The 15855-nt window shown below is 35.1% G+C and overlaps 1 protein-coding gene and 1 long non-coding RNA gene across 2 annotated transcripts; one reads left to right on the forward strand and one right to left on the reverse strand.

The window, feature by feature from the left end:
* The first annotated feature begins 884 nt into the window (after nt 1-884).
* Nucleotides 885-3168, forward strand: LOC128235760 (toxin CfTX-A-like). Its single transcript, XM_052950559.1, has 2 exons — nt 885-1044; nt 2429-3168. The coding sequence occupies exons 1-2, from the start codon at nt 885-887 to the stop codon at nt 3166-3168; spliced, it is 900 nt and encodes a 299-aa protein (XP_052806519.1).
* Nucleotides 3169-11958: 8790 nt separating this feature from the next.
* Nucleotides 11959-15234, reverse strand: LOC128235412 (uncharacterized). The gene is made up of 3 exons (XR_008261209.1): nt 14993-15234; nt 13981-14097; nt 11959-13704 (listed from the first exon to the last, which is right to left on the reverse strand). It is a non-coding gene; the product is annotated as an uncharacterized LOC128235412 (long non-coding RNA).
* Nucleotides 15235-15855: the final 621 nt, after the last annotated feature.

Raw genomic sequence — 15855 nt, forward strand, 5'->3', positions numbered from 1 at the left:
GTGATGTCTGGTGCGGTACATGCAGACCTAAGAATTAAATTGTCGCAGTCTCGTGTTGGCTTTTGTTCTAAAAAGTTAGCGTCATGGACTTTACAATTCCGGATAGTGATTATGAGTTCTTTAAAAACGTTTTATTTGAAGAAATGTCGAATTTTGATTCTAGTTATAATGATGTTACAGTGTCACAACTTCTTACATTGGATACTCAGCAATTTTGGTTGCAAATGAACACACAAGATATGTTGTTGATTAATTTTGGTTGCAAATCTAGGGGTCGGCCACTTTAGAATGCCCGTATTATGGAAAACATCAACATTTTACAGTAAACAATACAGGCTCCGCCTACTTTCTAGAAAAGTCACGTAGGCCAAATATCACTGTATTTTCTCTGTATCGGAGTTCATATCAGGGACGAATTGCAGAATATGGGAAATATTTTTCAAATTTAAAACGAAATGCAGCAATCTCATTGGCTTTCAAAGTAGGACAAACTGTAATATTAGTTATGCATTTTTTGTATGAAAATGAGGATTGTTAAGTACGGTGATGGGATATTCTAGGCTTGGGGATGCAAAGCGTTTTAGTACAGTAATTTTACCAATATTTGATCGATTCCATTTTTGTTTTCATTTTTTAAAACAGCTAGGCCTAAAAAAATAATTGTGTGGTATGGGTCACCCGACCCTACCTGGAAAATACCGCCGACCCTACTGTTTTTTGGTGCGACCATTTTGTGCCCGGTACGGATCTGTACGGGCGTTATGCTCGGCGTGTCGCAAAAAAAATTTAGTTGTGCGAATCGCAACTTAAAAAAAAATAAGTTGTGTGAATCGATACACAACAAAAACATTGCGACCAATTCCGCCGTCATAAACATCGTAAAAATGGCGTGTGGTCGCCATAACACTCCAGAACGACGGGAGTTTAAGCTCATAACAACCAAGATGAGTTTCGAAGATATAGAGATAATCTTTTTGTACGAGCCAAGGTCTTTATCCGAGATTGCCATGTCAACATCCGACAAGGGGCCATGGATGTTGAAATGTCAATCTCGGATATAGGCCCCTGCCCGCATGGACCCGTCTGTATGAAGAACAGTTGTACGACATTCCTGTCGTACAGTTTATCACGAAATTCTCCGACTTTTCGTTCTTCAGAGTAAGGTAAATACAATGGAACAAAATGGATAATAATATAAGTTTTCCAAAACATAAGATTGAATGTCGGTCTAATTTTAATATACCCCACCCACCACTGCAGGACAAGGCATGACCTTTTTCACTTGTCATGTTTTTACTCCTATGATGTAATAAAATAGCAGCAGAGCAAACATACTACTAGTATAGAAAGGAAATATAAAATACTGAGAGTTCTGACCCAGGCTGGTGACTGACAAAATGTGATTTTATTTTAAACTGGGACTGAAACCTGGGTCTGTTGTCATTTGTACAGTTTATAAAATATTCCTAACGTTACTTTTTGGAGAATGGCAGATAAATGTTTTTGTGATGCTGAAGCAGGTCATTATTGTCACATTTTATTATCAATATGTTTTGCTTTCGGAAGGCGTGTGACGAATGACAACGAAACTCGGCTAGCTTAGTTGGGAGAGCACCGGTCTATTAATCTAAGGGTTTGATCCCCACCGCGGGCGGCAGTACTGATTTTATCCAGGGATCATAGTTACCGAATGTTTAGCCCCAGCAATGTCCTTATATAACTGAAATACTGTTGAAAAAGGACAAAAACAAAACCAAAAACAAACCTGTACCAAACTAAAAACCTTAAAAAAATCAATAAAAAAAATCCCTACCTACCCTACCTATTTTGGGGGCCATGTTACCCTAACCACACAATTTATTTTTTAGGCCCTATCATAATCTTTGATTTTATTTGTGGTATTTAATTGTAACATCATGCGAGTAATTGCTAAATAGTAAATACAATGACAAGTGGTTTTGCGATATAAAGTGCTTATCTTTGCAGCATTCTATTTTTATGTGATACTAAGCTATTTTGAGCACCTTGCATTCACTGGTAGCATAGCTATATGTACTTAACCTTAACCAAGGTTCAACATGTAAGCCTTGAAATCGCGAGACTACCTAAATTTTTATACGAATAGACGCATTAGGCACGTATGTCAATTAATCATTCAAACACAATGTTTTAAAGGGGCTGTCTCACGTATGATAAAATAGCGAAAAAAAAAAGAAAATTGTCGAAAACTGAAATAAACTTGGCATCGATGTGTACAATGCATTTAAACTTACTAACTGAAGTACCACATTGATTGCAATTTATTTAAGTTTAGCAGTCATTTCGTATTTTTTCATTAAAAAAGATTACTGGGTATGTCTTCCAGGTATAATTCATTCCTTATGCGTGATTGGCTAGTCGGTGTTATCACGTGATATTACCGAGGTAGGTGTAAAAGAACGTTCAGAATGTAACAACGCTGACCGCGTTAAGCAGGCTATGGAGTACACGAAACTCTACATTACATTAGCAGTGCTCCGATCGGCTTTACTCTGGGAAATGTATGCATTAGTACAGACAGTTCCGGACTTTGATTGGTCAGCAGACGCCATTCAAAGGGTCGCACTATTGGAAGATAAACATGACAAAGATTTCATTGAATATTTAACTAAACCCTATTATTCCAAGGCTGTTTTCTTTGCGTACTTTAACCCTTCTCAGTGGCCGGTAATTATAACATTTTTGGAAAAGAAAGGTCTTTCTTATCAAAGATATGACCATCTGGCTCATGGATCACATTCTCTGAGAACTGAAAAATGGCGAAATCGGAACATGTTCATGTGGGACGATAGGTATGGGACAATAGGTGGAACAGATGGAAATGTAGAACAAGCGAGCAGGTTTTACTTTGATCCAATACAACCGAAAGACAATATTTTTCATATCCGATCCGTAAAGTGGCCAAAGTGGTTTGTATTTATGATTGACGAAGAAGAAGCATATTGTTTTGGTACTGAAGTTCCTGGACCTGATGGGGAATGGAAAATTGTAAGATTTGATGATGGAAAATACATGCTTTCACCTCGTAAATGGCCGGAATGGTTCATTTATATGATTAATGATGACTGTGCCCTTGTTAGAGGAGTGTTAAACGATTCAGGAATACAGGGGCATTGGATCATCGACTAACCAGTCTAGAAATGATCATTGATATGTTTGAAGTGAACAGAAGAAAATAATGAAAATTCAAAACAGGGTGTGGTTTAAAGACGTATGACTTATCAGTCATAATTAAACATTTGCAAATATATTGGTGTGCTTGATACTGTTTTGTAAATAAATTTTATTTTCTTATCATTAAGAATATAACTTGCATGCATTTCCTAACTTTCTGTACTAACTTGCGCAAAATAACTTGTTTCACAGTTATCCGCTGAATTGAGGAAAACCAAATACTGTGTAGTTAACGTTTAGTCATGTGGTTTTGTATGGCATGCTTTACTGTTACGCTTCAAATAAATATTGTGTCAGGGTTAGTTTATCATTGCTGATAGTTGATTTGTTGCATTCGTAAAGGATACAAAATGGATTTTTTCAAAGATGTTCGGTATATATAATAATTAAATATGAATATCGTTTACGTGTGCAAGGTTCAAGGACTTGGTAGATACTCTTTACCGCACAAAAGCAGTTTCATTTGGCCAGATTTTCATTTCGAATTTTTTATACCTTATAGATACAACGCATGCATATTTTCTGTATACATGTTTTTTAATATTAAATATTTCTATCTTTGAACTTCTTGTTTCGACTTCTAACATTTCTCAATTGATTTATTCGTTAGTATCAATTTAAGCGTCTTTGCCGAGAAGTATTAAGTTGTTTTCACGAGGAGTGTTTCAACAAATCGCATTTTCAATAAGTGCCTAACATCAGTGTGAACATACCACGTGGTTTGTGACGTCGCAAACGGTTATAGCATGAAGCAAAATACAGCTCGATTCGGAAAGAATTATCGATGTAAGTTTGTTATTTTCATATCAATGTTTATGAAACATAGCGGAGGTTAAGGAAAAAAAAGTGTACACTATTCTCGGTTACAGAGAGATATGTTGACCAATATATATGTTTTCAAAAATTAAGGACAAATGCTGAGGATGTACAAAGTACTGTTTTATTATAACGAAAAGCAAATTACGTTTCTGGTCCAAAACTATTTATATATATATATATGTATTCACCATGTTTCCTTTTAAACTGAAGTCTCGAAATGCATATTCTATCCTTAGGGTATATTCATACCTTTAAATGAGACACATACTATATAGAAATATTGAATGTTTGTATTTTCGTATGACGAAAATCATAAACTATTTCATTATAACGAAAAGCAGTTTTTCAAAGATTAATTGCCGACTTCTCGCCTTCTTGCCATGAGCACACTAAAAGCCTGTTTTGCAATCTTTGTTTCCATAGACAGTTGATATAAGAATCTTTTATATTTTAAGCAAGTATATGACAGACATATAATTATATATGACAAAACAATGTCACAATCACACTGCTTAGTGTGTCACTCAATTTAGTGCGTTCTTCTTCTTTCAACAAACGAGTGACCTACCTCGCCGACACCTTACACATGCTAAGCATGTCAGTCAGTATGTGATGGGTACAGCTATGTCCAATGTCGGCTTCCTCCGCATTTCAGGTACGGTCTTTCAGCACGATTTGTCGCACCATTTCTACCTAAGCCCCATCTACCTCTGGTGTTTCAGGTCGTTTGTCATCTGCTACTGGTTCCCGACCGTCGGAAAAAAACGCCTGTGCCATTGAAAAATGAGTGATCTCGACACCGTTGACGATTTATGTTTCCGTGACGCTAAGCGTTGAAATTACAGTGATACACATCATCAGTATACCGGATATGACGTTGAAAATTCGCGGTAAACGTCTTTAAAGTTTAAATTGACGTCAAGTGAATTTTATAGTCAATGCCGTTATGTTTAAAATAGATATTTCGGGTTTACGGCGATGAATGTGATAGAAATTATTCAAAGTGCTCCGTAACGCCTGACATCCGTTTTCTAGGTAGCATGTATTTAAGTACATGCCAATATAATGAATATGTTTTTATTGAAATATATGAATTAAATTATAGTCTGCTTACTTGTAGACGTTTCCTTCAATAACATGTTTTTATCAATGTTAATCATGGCAGTCCACGAACCTTTCGGGTGACCCTCGTACAGTTAAAAAAAACCTAGAATTTTTAAATTTGATTTGTGGTATAAATTTCCACGCTTTTTCAGTCCATTTATAGTCAATAAATCTGTTATGAAAATTAGAGTGAATATCAAACATGTAGTCCCAGATTAGATTGCACTAATGAGCTGGGTTATATCTGGGTCTACACTGGTTGCAAAGAAGACCATCAATCGAGAATAGCAGTCAATATTGTTGTGCCCAGATCTTTTGGGGTGTCTTTCTGGCAAATTTGCATCTATAGGTGGTTGCCAAATTTTGAAATTTGCTTTGGAAATCAAAATCGCATATGATGCAAGAGTGGAAAATTTCAGACCGATCGAACAGAATATTTGTGTTTTCTCCCTTGATATTATGTTTTTCGTATTTGGGAATTCTTCGGTGTTTTTCTTTGAGTCTGATCACAACAAAGATGGCGGATTTTGGCGGCTGCTAGACGTCCAGGGTCATTTGAACGCCCTTGAAGAAAGATGGTTTGCCCATTCTGCAGAAAAACTGAAGGGTAAGTTTTCGATGTGATGCTAGTTATTAATGAAACGCTGTCAAATACAATTTATCAATAATATCATCGTTGACAGATACACTGTTGTTCGTATAGAACTCGTACGTTTTCGTAACAGTTTGAAAAATGTGCGAATCGTTTTATTCTGATTTATTAGTTTTTAATAACCTCTGGCAGCTGTAAATAAACGAATGAAAAGGTAAAAATGTTTTTAAGGTACTACTGTAGCATTAGTGAGTTTAATACCTTGAACATTCCATGTGTAATTGAGAAACTAAATGGACCCTAAAAACTAATAAAACATACTATATTCAGCAACGAGGTGAAAAATAGGGTAGGTCTGAAAAATAATAAAAATCTTCTTGACAACAATCATATGACCTAGAGCTTAACTATTTGGTGTCTAACATTGTCTAGTAGGCCTCTACTAGCCAGAAAGTCTATTGGTTCTCTCAAGAGATTGTTTAAAATATGCCCTTGGATAAAAGCAAATCCCGTTTGACTTACTCTTCTTGAAGCGCAGCAATGAAATATGGACCTGTCAACATTTTGTACAGTTAAAAAAAAAAACATATTGTGCTAAGATGACCTTTACTGTTACCTTTTCGACCTTCTATCTTATTTTTGCAGATATTTGAACCATTTAACTGTTATGGTCTTATCTCAAAAATCTCGTAAGTATTTAAGTCTTCAAATACATACATAGATTATTGCCACAAGTACATGATCACCAGGTGAGGACTTAAGTGCAGCATTGCCCTCTTGTTAACTTAATCCACCTTGCAAATGTTCCTTGTGCGGCCATTGTTTACCAGGTTTCCATCGAAATAAAATAAGGAATAAGGATGTCATTGGCAGGAAGTGTGTTTCTTGGTGTAAAAGAGGAAGTTTCCATTCAATATCTTATTAAAGTTAAGAGTGTCATATTGTTATGGAATTTGGCATGTAGCCAGTTCATATACTTATCTTTAATAGGATGCCTTTTGGATTTGTTGGGTCAAAAGCTATTGTTACCCGAAAAACGATTCTCGCTCCATATGTGTTTGTAAAAAAATGAAATACAGTGATGAAACTTAGTAAATAGCATGGCCATGTCGATATTTCAATTTGAAACGTGGATGAAGGTTTGGGTAATTCTTTGTAAATAAACTGTTTCTTAACATTTCGAAAAGAAAATTTAGTAAATATTCGCATGTTTAAATTTTGTTTGTTTTGTTACACAGGTACCATCTCCTGAGAGTTAATAAGGTACATGTGTAGGAAGAAGATTTTATAAAAGCTCAACCTCCAGTACGCAAGAAATTCCATAGGTTTCTGAATAAAAAATCCTTAAAATTGGTAAAACAGAAGACCCCCAAATATCAAATAGATGGAATAGTTATAAACAACGGAGAGAAGCGTTACAACAGATGTCCATTACAAAGATACCCTAAAAAGACATGGCTCCATTCGAAAATAACAATAGTAAATATCAAAGAAGAAGTTGGAAAATAAATAACAAGATACATATGTAAGTGAAAAAAAATGAAAAAAAAAAGAATAAAAAGAGGACATCTGGATTTGCAATCTAAAAGAAACCTAAATGAACTTATAGATGCTCATAAAAAGACGAGATTTATTGATGACAGAGGTAGATACTATCGGGAAGAACTGGGACACGAGCTTATAGAATATATTAGTGAAGGCCCGCCAAAATTAAGGGGGAGAAAACCACGCAAAAGAATTAAAAAAGAAAAAGAGTCATGAATCGTTGGATGGCACAAACATTGAGAGCACTCCTGATCCTCCAGATAATGACGCCACGAAAACTGCCCTGGGAGAAATCAACAATAACAGATCATTAGAAAAAGAAGCAAGTGGGGGCATGGACCATGACATGGCAGAACAGGTTCTGGCAGAACAGGACATGGCTGAACATGTCATTGCAGAACAGGACACAGCTGAACATGACATGGCAGAACAGGATACGGCAGAACAGGATATGGCTGAACAGGATATGGCAGAACAGGTCATTGCAGAACAGGACACAGCTGAACAGGATATGGCAGAACGGGATATGTTAGAACATGAGGGATGCGTCACAGACAATGAAAATCCTTCAGAGGAAACAAACGAGTATACATTTCAAGCTCATAAACAACTGTAACTCTCTTTCAGGACAAACATCGAAATATAGGCAATCATGTCAGCTATGTCTCAATATCAATGTGGTTTGCGAGTATTGAAGAGGGGTCGAGCACCTGTTTGGGTATTTCATTTGCCAAGGTCATATAGTTTTTCAAAGGGAGGGTCTCTTTAAAATCCACAGAATTGCTTGGGACCGTACACCAGTTTGTAGCTACTATTCAGGATGAATGTAACACATGGCATGAACACAAATTTTGTCCTTCCTTGCTAACTGGAGCAGGTGAAAGAGCTGTTTTATAAATCACTAAAGCATTAAAAGGAAATATGTCGAGGTGAAAATACTGAAGGAAAAAAGAAACTAGTATATGGACTGTTTCAGGATGGTTTGGAGTCTGCAGAAAGGAAAGAAGCCATTGTTACACTTAGACCAGCCCAAACATATGTCGTCCTAATAGAAAATGGAACTCAGGTCCTTTGTAATTCACACATCCACTATCAAGCTGACACAGAATTTCAAACTGAAATTGAAAAAGGCAATGGAGTTGCAGTTCTGTGCTGTGAAGATGTAAAATTTTCGAAGTTCCTGATGAGCGAGTATTGCAAGATGATCAAATGTGATGGAGGAGAAAGTCAAGCAACAGTTCTTGTTTCAAAAAAACTAGGCACGAACTGTTTACCTTTGTTATATACAAAGGCAGACATGATTTTCTAAAAGAAGATAATGAAAAACTGAAAAATCTGAAAAGAGATGCTTAAAGAAATTTAGTAGACAAAAATGTAACTGGTATGACACCAATTCATGCCATTTGAATTAGGATGAAGCTGTAAAAAGGCTAATAAATTGTGAAAAATAAGAGAAACAGTCCGCAGTTCGATCAATAGGTATTCTTATAGTAGCTGATGCGCTCGAGTTGGAGGTATGTTCAAAGTTAAAATGTGTTTGGTATCTGTATCGAGACTCTAGTGCAAATAAGAGTATAAAGCAGTTTGACCTAAGACTCCAAATCTTAAATACAATAATAATAGATTTCCTTATGAGAAATTTACCTGTCGTAATCGTTACAAAAGAAGTGAATATGGCCCGATTACTTGACAAAGAGATTATAAGGTGTCGATTGGAGTCGGATGAATGACATTTTACAGTTGCAACATAAGGATCAAATAGTAAAATCTGATATTGGATCAAAGTTGAAGTCATTGTTCCAGCACCTGAGTTTGCTTCAACTGAAAAGGACAGGAACCTCATTAAGTTTATTCTAACAAAGAACACAAGTTAAAAATACATGAACCAGAAGATGAATGACCTAAAGTGAAAATTGTAGGCTAATGCGCAAAGATAATGAAATGGGTTCTGCTCTTGAGGAATTGGAAAATTGTAAACAAATATGTGAAACGAAGTATGAAGTCAAAAAGAAAAAGAAAGAAATAGCAGTACACCATAAAGGCTCTGGATGACCATTGCTTGCGGGACAATATCCAGTTTAAACAAGTTGCATGCTGTCATTGTTTGATGACGTAAGGTGAAGGTTAGCTCATACGCGACCCATCTGTGAAACACTTTTCGTCGGTAAGAAGTGCTGGCTGGACATGCCACGAGCAGTGTCAATTATGCAGCAAGCCTTTGGTATTCGAATATTTATATCAGCAGCATATACTTACACCCAAAACTTTCGGTCAAAATCACAGCAAGCTAAGCTGCACCATAAAGGGAAAAATGTAAATCCAGATATTGCACTGCAAAAGCCAACATGCGACAGGAGTGCTCCATTAGTGAATAGTAACTATGCCATGCATGCGTTGCAATTTACACTTATAATTCGATTCAGCGAAAACGGTTGGGCTTTTGGCCAAAAATGTCAAGGCATTGGTTCATGCAGATGTAGAAGTAGTGCAAACGCCTTAAAAATATGGGAAAAAATTCGCTATTTTGACCATGACTGGGCAAAAAGTTGGCGAAGACTCTGGCCATCACCACATATCAATTTGTGACGGTGTGTCAACTGAAAGAATAAACATATATCTCGCAAATTGGACCAGTTGAAATCACTCAAACACGAGTAAAAGGAGGGGGAGCTTCTCTAGTGAAAGTCCACAATTTCGTGCATTCATAACCAGACTTCTGAAAAATACAAGAACATCCGGACAGGAACTGATTTTCAACTGCAGATGCAGCCAGAAATAAATAGAGAGGGAACAAATGTCGTCCAATGAAGTAAATCAGATTGCTAAGCAGTGTCTGAGAAATTGAGCTACTTTCAAAATGGTGACCATTTTTGAAATCTGAACTTTAATTGTCTTTAGATCGTAAATGGCGTCTGACACTTTTATTTAATATCCTGTAGTTAAAAAATTGTTAAAAAGTCCCAAAACATACTTTGGTCATACCATACATTACTTAATACATGTTAATACGGGCTTGAAGACAAACGCGAAGCGTTTGTCTGTACAAGCCATCATACGGTTGGTACGTGTATGCAAGGGACTACTTCCTTTTTGCCGGAGTGATAGGCATTAAAAAAATTGGGCACCACTGAACCGTGAAAATGAGAACCAGAAAAGCTCGTCATACATTGTTATATAAAGCGCATGCATGCCGGCAAGCAAATTGTACATGTTTAGGGCGGGGTTTGACATCCGTTAACCAATGAAAATCAATACGGAAATACCCGAAGTACATGTACAATCCACCTTCGGCACTTCCATAAAAGGAGTGGAGAACACATATAATGAATACACGTCTAAAGGGTACTTCTTTTGACCGGAAATTATATATGGTAAACCTGAGAAGAAAATTGAGCGTGGTGTGGGGCTCAGACTCACGACCACAGGAACACAAGCACGGCGCTCTTGCCAACTGAGTTAAACGGGCAGCTGGTTCCAACTCACACAGACTAGACTCGTCCGTCCATTAAAGGGGCTGTCTCACAGATGATAAAAGAGTGAAAAAAATAAAATTGTCGAAAAATATCATAAATTTGGCATCGATCTGTGACACAGTCCCTTTAACCATTAAGGCGACATGTAGGCACTCCTGCTCTTTTACTGCTGCCACGATTGTGGGTAACCTGAGTGTAATTATGCCCAGTTTAAAAATTAAAAATGTTTATTGAATTAATATTTTTGTCATGGCGGAGTGGGGCAGATGACTCGCAAATACTTAAAGCGATAAAGATGTATCAATGAAATTACAGAAAAACCACTTCAGCACAAACAATGAAATCAAATGTTTAGTAATTCATAATTTGATTTACAGGGGAGGGTTACCCCACCCGACAACCATCAAATTTGGCATGTTTGACCTGATTTCAACAAGCATTATAATGTGAGTATTATATATTATGAACCCGGGGGAGGTTTAAGCATAAAAGGCAGTGTTTCTTTTTGGCAGAATTACATGAAAAACACTATCAGAGCTTACAGCGTCTTACCGGTGATTTTTAACAAGGTTTTCAGAAGGATACCTTTAGGCGAGATGAAATGTATTGACATGTCTCGCTTAAACTGGCACATATTTCCGCACAGAATTTCTTTATGTAAAAAAAATAACCTCTTTTCAAAATTATTCAGCTGAAGGCATGTATAAGCATGCAAGACAGTTTAAGACAAACTCTTTCCTTCAAAGTAAAAAATGACATTTAAGTAATTAATTATTTAAATGGGGTGGGTTCGGGAGGGGTTTCCTCTCCCGACCCGACAAGCAATGTTAATAATACCTTTTTTCTTCTGCATATAATCAGAAAATGCGGGGTCATCAGTTCAGCACAAAAACAGTGGCGGTTTTTGCAATATTTTTCAGAAGTTTTTAACAATTGCTTGTAGATCACTGATTTTTCTTGATGCAGTGTGCAATTTACTCTTCCTAACAGCTGTTTCGACTTGAGATAGAATATGGTCGAGAAATATTTTCTTCTCAATTTGTTCTTAAAACACAGTCTACTGTATATGAATTAATTAAAAAGGGATATTGTTTATGTAAAATTAACAAGACATTTACAATGAGAGCTCTAATATAGTAAAGCATAGGCATAGCAAAATTCAAAACATTTTTATTAATATTATATATTATGCTTTGTGGTGATTTATAGACATTTATAAACAATAAAAACAACCTTTCACTGTTTCAAACATATTGAGATATTTTTCACTGGTTGAAACTTCAGCCAGCTCTCAAATAAATATTGGATCCCATCAATTTAAACTGGTAGGCCAGGGATGTGTTAATTGAGTATGTTGTATATACTATAAGGGTGTCAATGATTGTATGTTTGGGTAGGTGTTGTGTTATTTTCCTTTCTTATTTTAAACAGACCCGGGAAAAGATTTACTGTGGTCTACTATAGTATCACAAGGCAGAAATACCATGTTTTAAGTTCATTCTTATTAGCAAATTGAACTCAAGATCCTTCATTAGAAACATTGTTGTTGACATCTATCAACCCATTTTGAAAAATGAAAACAATAATATTAATTATCATAAGTCTTATTGGGGAGTAAGAGTGCATCTTTAAAAATAGTGTGTGTGTTTTTTCACTTAAATATGTAAGGCAGAAATACCATGTTTTAAGTTCATTCTTATTAGCAAATTGAACTCAAGATCCTTCATTAGAAACATTGTTGTTGACATCTATCAACCCATTTTGAAAAATGAAAACAATAATATTAATTATCATAAGTCTTATTGGGGAGTAAGAGTGCATCTTTAAAAATAGTGTGTGTGTTTTTTCACTTAAATATGTAACAATTCAATTTGACAAATGAGACAAAAGTTAGGAAATAGAAGTAGTAATTGTACATAAATCAAAACATCAACACAAATTGACAAAGCTCAATATAACAGGAAATCTATATTATGAAAACACAAATCCTTAAAGGCCATAATTATTTGAACTGAATTAAGGTATAAGTAAAACACACTTTTATAAGCTTTTACGGACAACATAGTTATTATCATGGTACGTTATGGGACTTTTATCCAAATTTTGAAGATTTTTTACTGTTAATTAAAAATATTTTGTCTTTATTTGATTTTTTTTCACATTATCAGAGATTATGAAATAAACACAACAGTTTCTGGTAAAATAAACTTCAGTTAACAGAAAAATTACGTTCAACCGAACATATTATTGATACACATGGAAAAAAATCATTTTGATTGATCTTGTGAGTCTTCGGAACAGAGCAGTATTTCGATGTTTGAAAATATATAGCAGTTTTATAAATTCATAAAAAATAGTTAATAATAAGACAACCTGCTGAAATCATTTAAATATTTTCTATGATGTCTAATGAACAATTCAAAAGACAATTTATGATAGTTTACCGTTCAGTTTTGAAGAAAATATACATAATGTCATGTAACTATACATTTTTATAACTAATAAAATGCTTAAAAATCAACCTTTTTCTTGTAAAAAGCTCAATTGGACTTATTCATAAAATGTAATCATTCAAAAATGAATTTTACTTATGATACTAACTCAGAATTCAGATTTAAAAACAATGAATGTACTTTTAAATTAAAATATGTAAAGAAACAAGAACACTAAGTAGGCGGTAATGCCCCTCCAAAAATGTCAGAGTGAAAGTTCTCAACTAATGTCTTTTGAATATTATAACATGTAAACAGTCTCTGTTGGTAATCGATGTCTATTTGTTTTATTTAGTCAATGGTATTCTAACATTTAGAACTTTTCACAATAATTCTTCACTCTTCAACATTTGAAGTTTGGTTTGTTCCCATGCGTTTGTACTTGTAGTGTCTGTACAGATGAAAATTACTCAATGCTGAGTCAATGCTGATTTAACAGGTCTTTACCCATCTAGAATGTTTAGTGCTGTAAAAGAAAAAAAAAGTACTTTCTAACTAATTTGTATAGATAATAATACTGCCATACATATACAAAATAAAATATAAACAGTTTAATATTTCTCAACATTATTTAAAAACAACAACAATAAGCTGATACATACATGTATATAATATAAAGAAAATTACTAAATTTATCAATAAAATTCATCATCACCACCACCACAACCACTGGATTATTGAAAACAGTGAGTTTATAAAACAACAAACACCAACTCAAATATGTTTTATATGAAATACTCACATCATCTCTATCAGATGTGGATAGACATGGATGTCAAATCTGTCTCAATGATCCAACAAAGTATTTAATGCAGGCTGGAATTCTTCATATAATAGTAATATTCAGTCCTTTTCCTGCCTGAAAGAAATTAGACTTCTGATTATCAACCAACAGAAACTACAACCGTAAAATACAAATGCACATGTATTAATTATACATTCTGCACTAATATCCGTTTTAGCCAAGAGTAAGGGTTGGTAGGCACAAATGTGTAGATGTTGTGCATATGGTTGATAATGATTCACAACAGTATGGCGTTCAACGAGACCTACACCAAGCAAATGAATGTCGCTTGTGTCCAAGCTGTTGTGGCTTCCAGCCCGAAACCATGTATGCTTTTAATACAGGTTTATTTTGAAAATATGCAGTTTGTAAACAAATAATGGGTATTTTTTAGTCTAATATTTTTCTAAGATAAAACAATCAAATAAAAGATTACATACTCATATCATATACATAAATGATGTGCATAAGTACATTTAAAAATATGTAACATGTACATAATGCACCAGTCAATTGTAACCACGGCCCTCCAGGTCTGGGGATATGCCGGGGAAATGGGCTGTGTTTTTAACTTTCAAGTGGCCTCGCAGTGCCGGGTGAATACGGTGGTTTTGTCTTTGAGCCAGATATAGCAGGGAATATGCCTTACCTAGGCTCCCTGGGGTACGGGGCATATGGCGAGGATTTGACCATCAGTTCGTCCCCGCAGGACGAGGATTTTACCCGGGGTTGGGTGGACAGAAAGTCAAAGTCCCAGCTATTCCTCGGACCTGGTGGGGCTTTGGTTACAATTGACTGGTGCATTATAAGTAGATGTAAAGTATGTAACATGTATATTTATAGTACATGTAGAAATATTAAAACGCTGTCTTAACGTTTAGCAAATAAAAATGATTTAAGAATTCCAAAGAAATTAAAAAACAAACATTTTTGAACACATAAACTTACACAACTACTCAAGGATACTTACATGAATGGCCCTTTGATACGAATATCCCAATTCCATGCTGATTGTTGACATTAGTTGTTTCGACAGAAAATCTTCTCTTACGCGTATAATTCACTTATAATCCATGTTTTACTGTAATGACTCAAATTGTTAGATGTATCGTAATCAAATGTCAGTGTGCACTTTTAGTGTTTACTTATTTTAAACGTATATTCATGACAAAACCGAGTATCCAACTATTAATCGACGATGTAGAAATTCCATTATTGACCTATGAATAGCGGGGAAATACCTTCTGGTTCTAAAAATAGCAACATCCGGATATGTGTAGTGTTCTAAAAATAAAACAACTCGGGAGCAATCGTAATACAATTTTACTAATGTCACCTTCAACACATTAAAAAACAAAGTTAGGTGAACATTTAATCCAATATCGATTAAATTAAAGAAAACAGCTTAACTCATTGTTTATTAATGCAATGAACATAACAAAACAACATAAAACATGATTATTCCCATTCACATAATTACCGGTCCACACATTTTACATTTCATTCGGAACTCCTCCGAATATTTACATTTCCGGCACATGATATCACAGTTAACCAATCGGAAAACGTAAACGAAACGGGAACAGTTATTAAACTTATTTGTCGTTCTTCAAATATAATGTTTTGAAGATAAATTGAAGACAATCTATTCAACCACAAATAGCATTTTTAACACCCATGCAATCGCCATCCATTTTCATTTTTCAATCATAATAAAATAACAGTAAAACCCAACTGTCAATCAACTTAAAAACCGCTCCTACCACTAACTAAAATAAAAATTCCCATTCCATAATAGGCGCGCTCTCCAGAGCGGCGCCAATAATGGAAAAT

Source organism: Mya arenaria, chromosome 5 (genome assembly GCF_026914265.1).
Source record: "Mya arenaria isolate MELC-2E11 chromosome 5, ASM2691426v1".
NCBI classification, from domain to species: Eukaryota; Metazoa; Mollusca; class Bivalvia; order Myida; family Myidae; genus Mya; species Mya arenaria.

Coding starts and splice junctions, on each gene's coding strand:
- LOC128235760 (XM_052950559.1), top strand. CDS start 885: ATGGCGTGTGGTCGCCATAACACTCCAGAACGACGGGAGTTTAAGCTC. Junction 1,045..2,428: donor GGGGCCATGGATGTTGAAAT/GTCAATCTCGGA, acceptor TTACCGAGGTAG/GTGTAAAAGAACGTTCAGAA.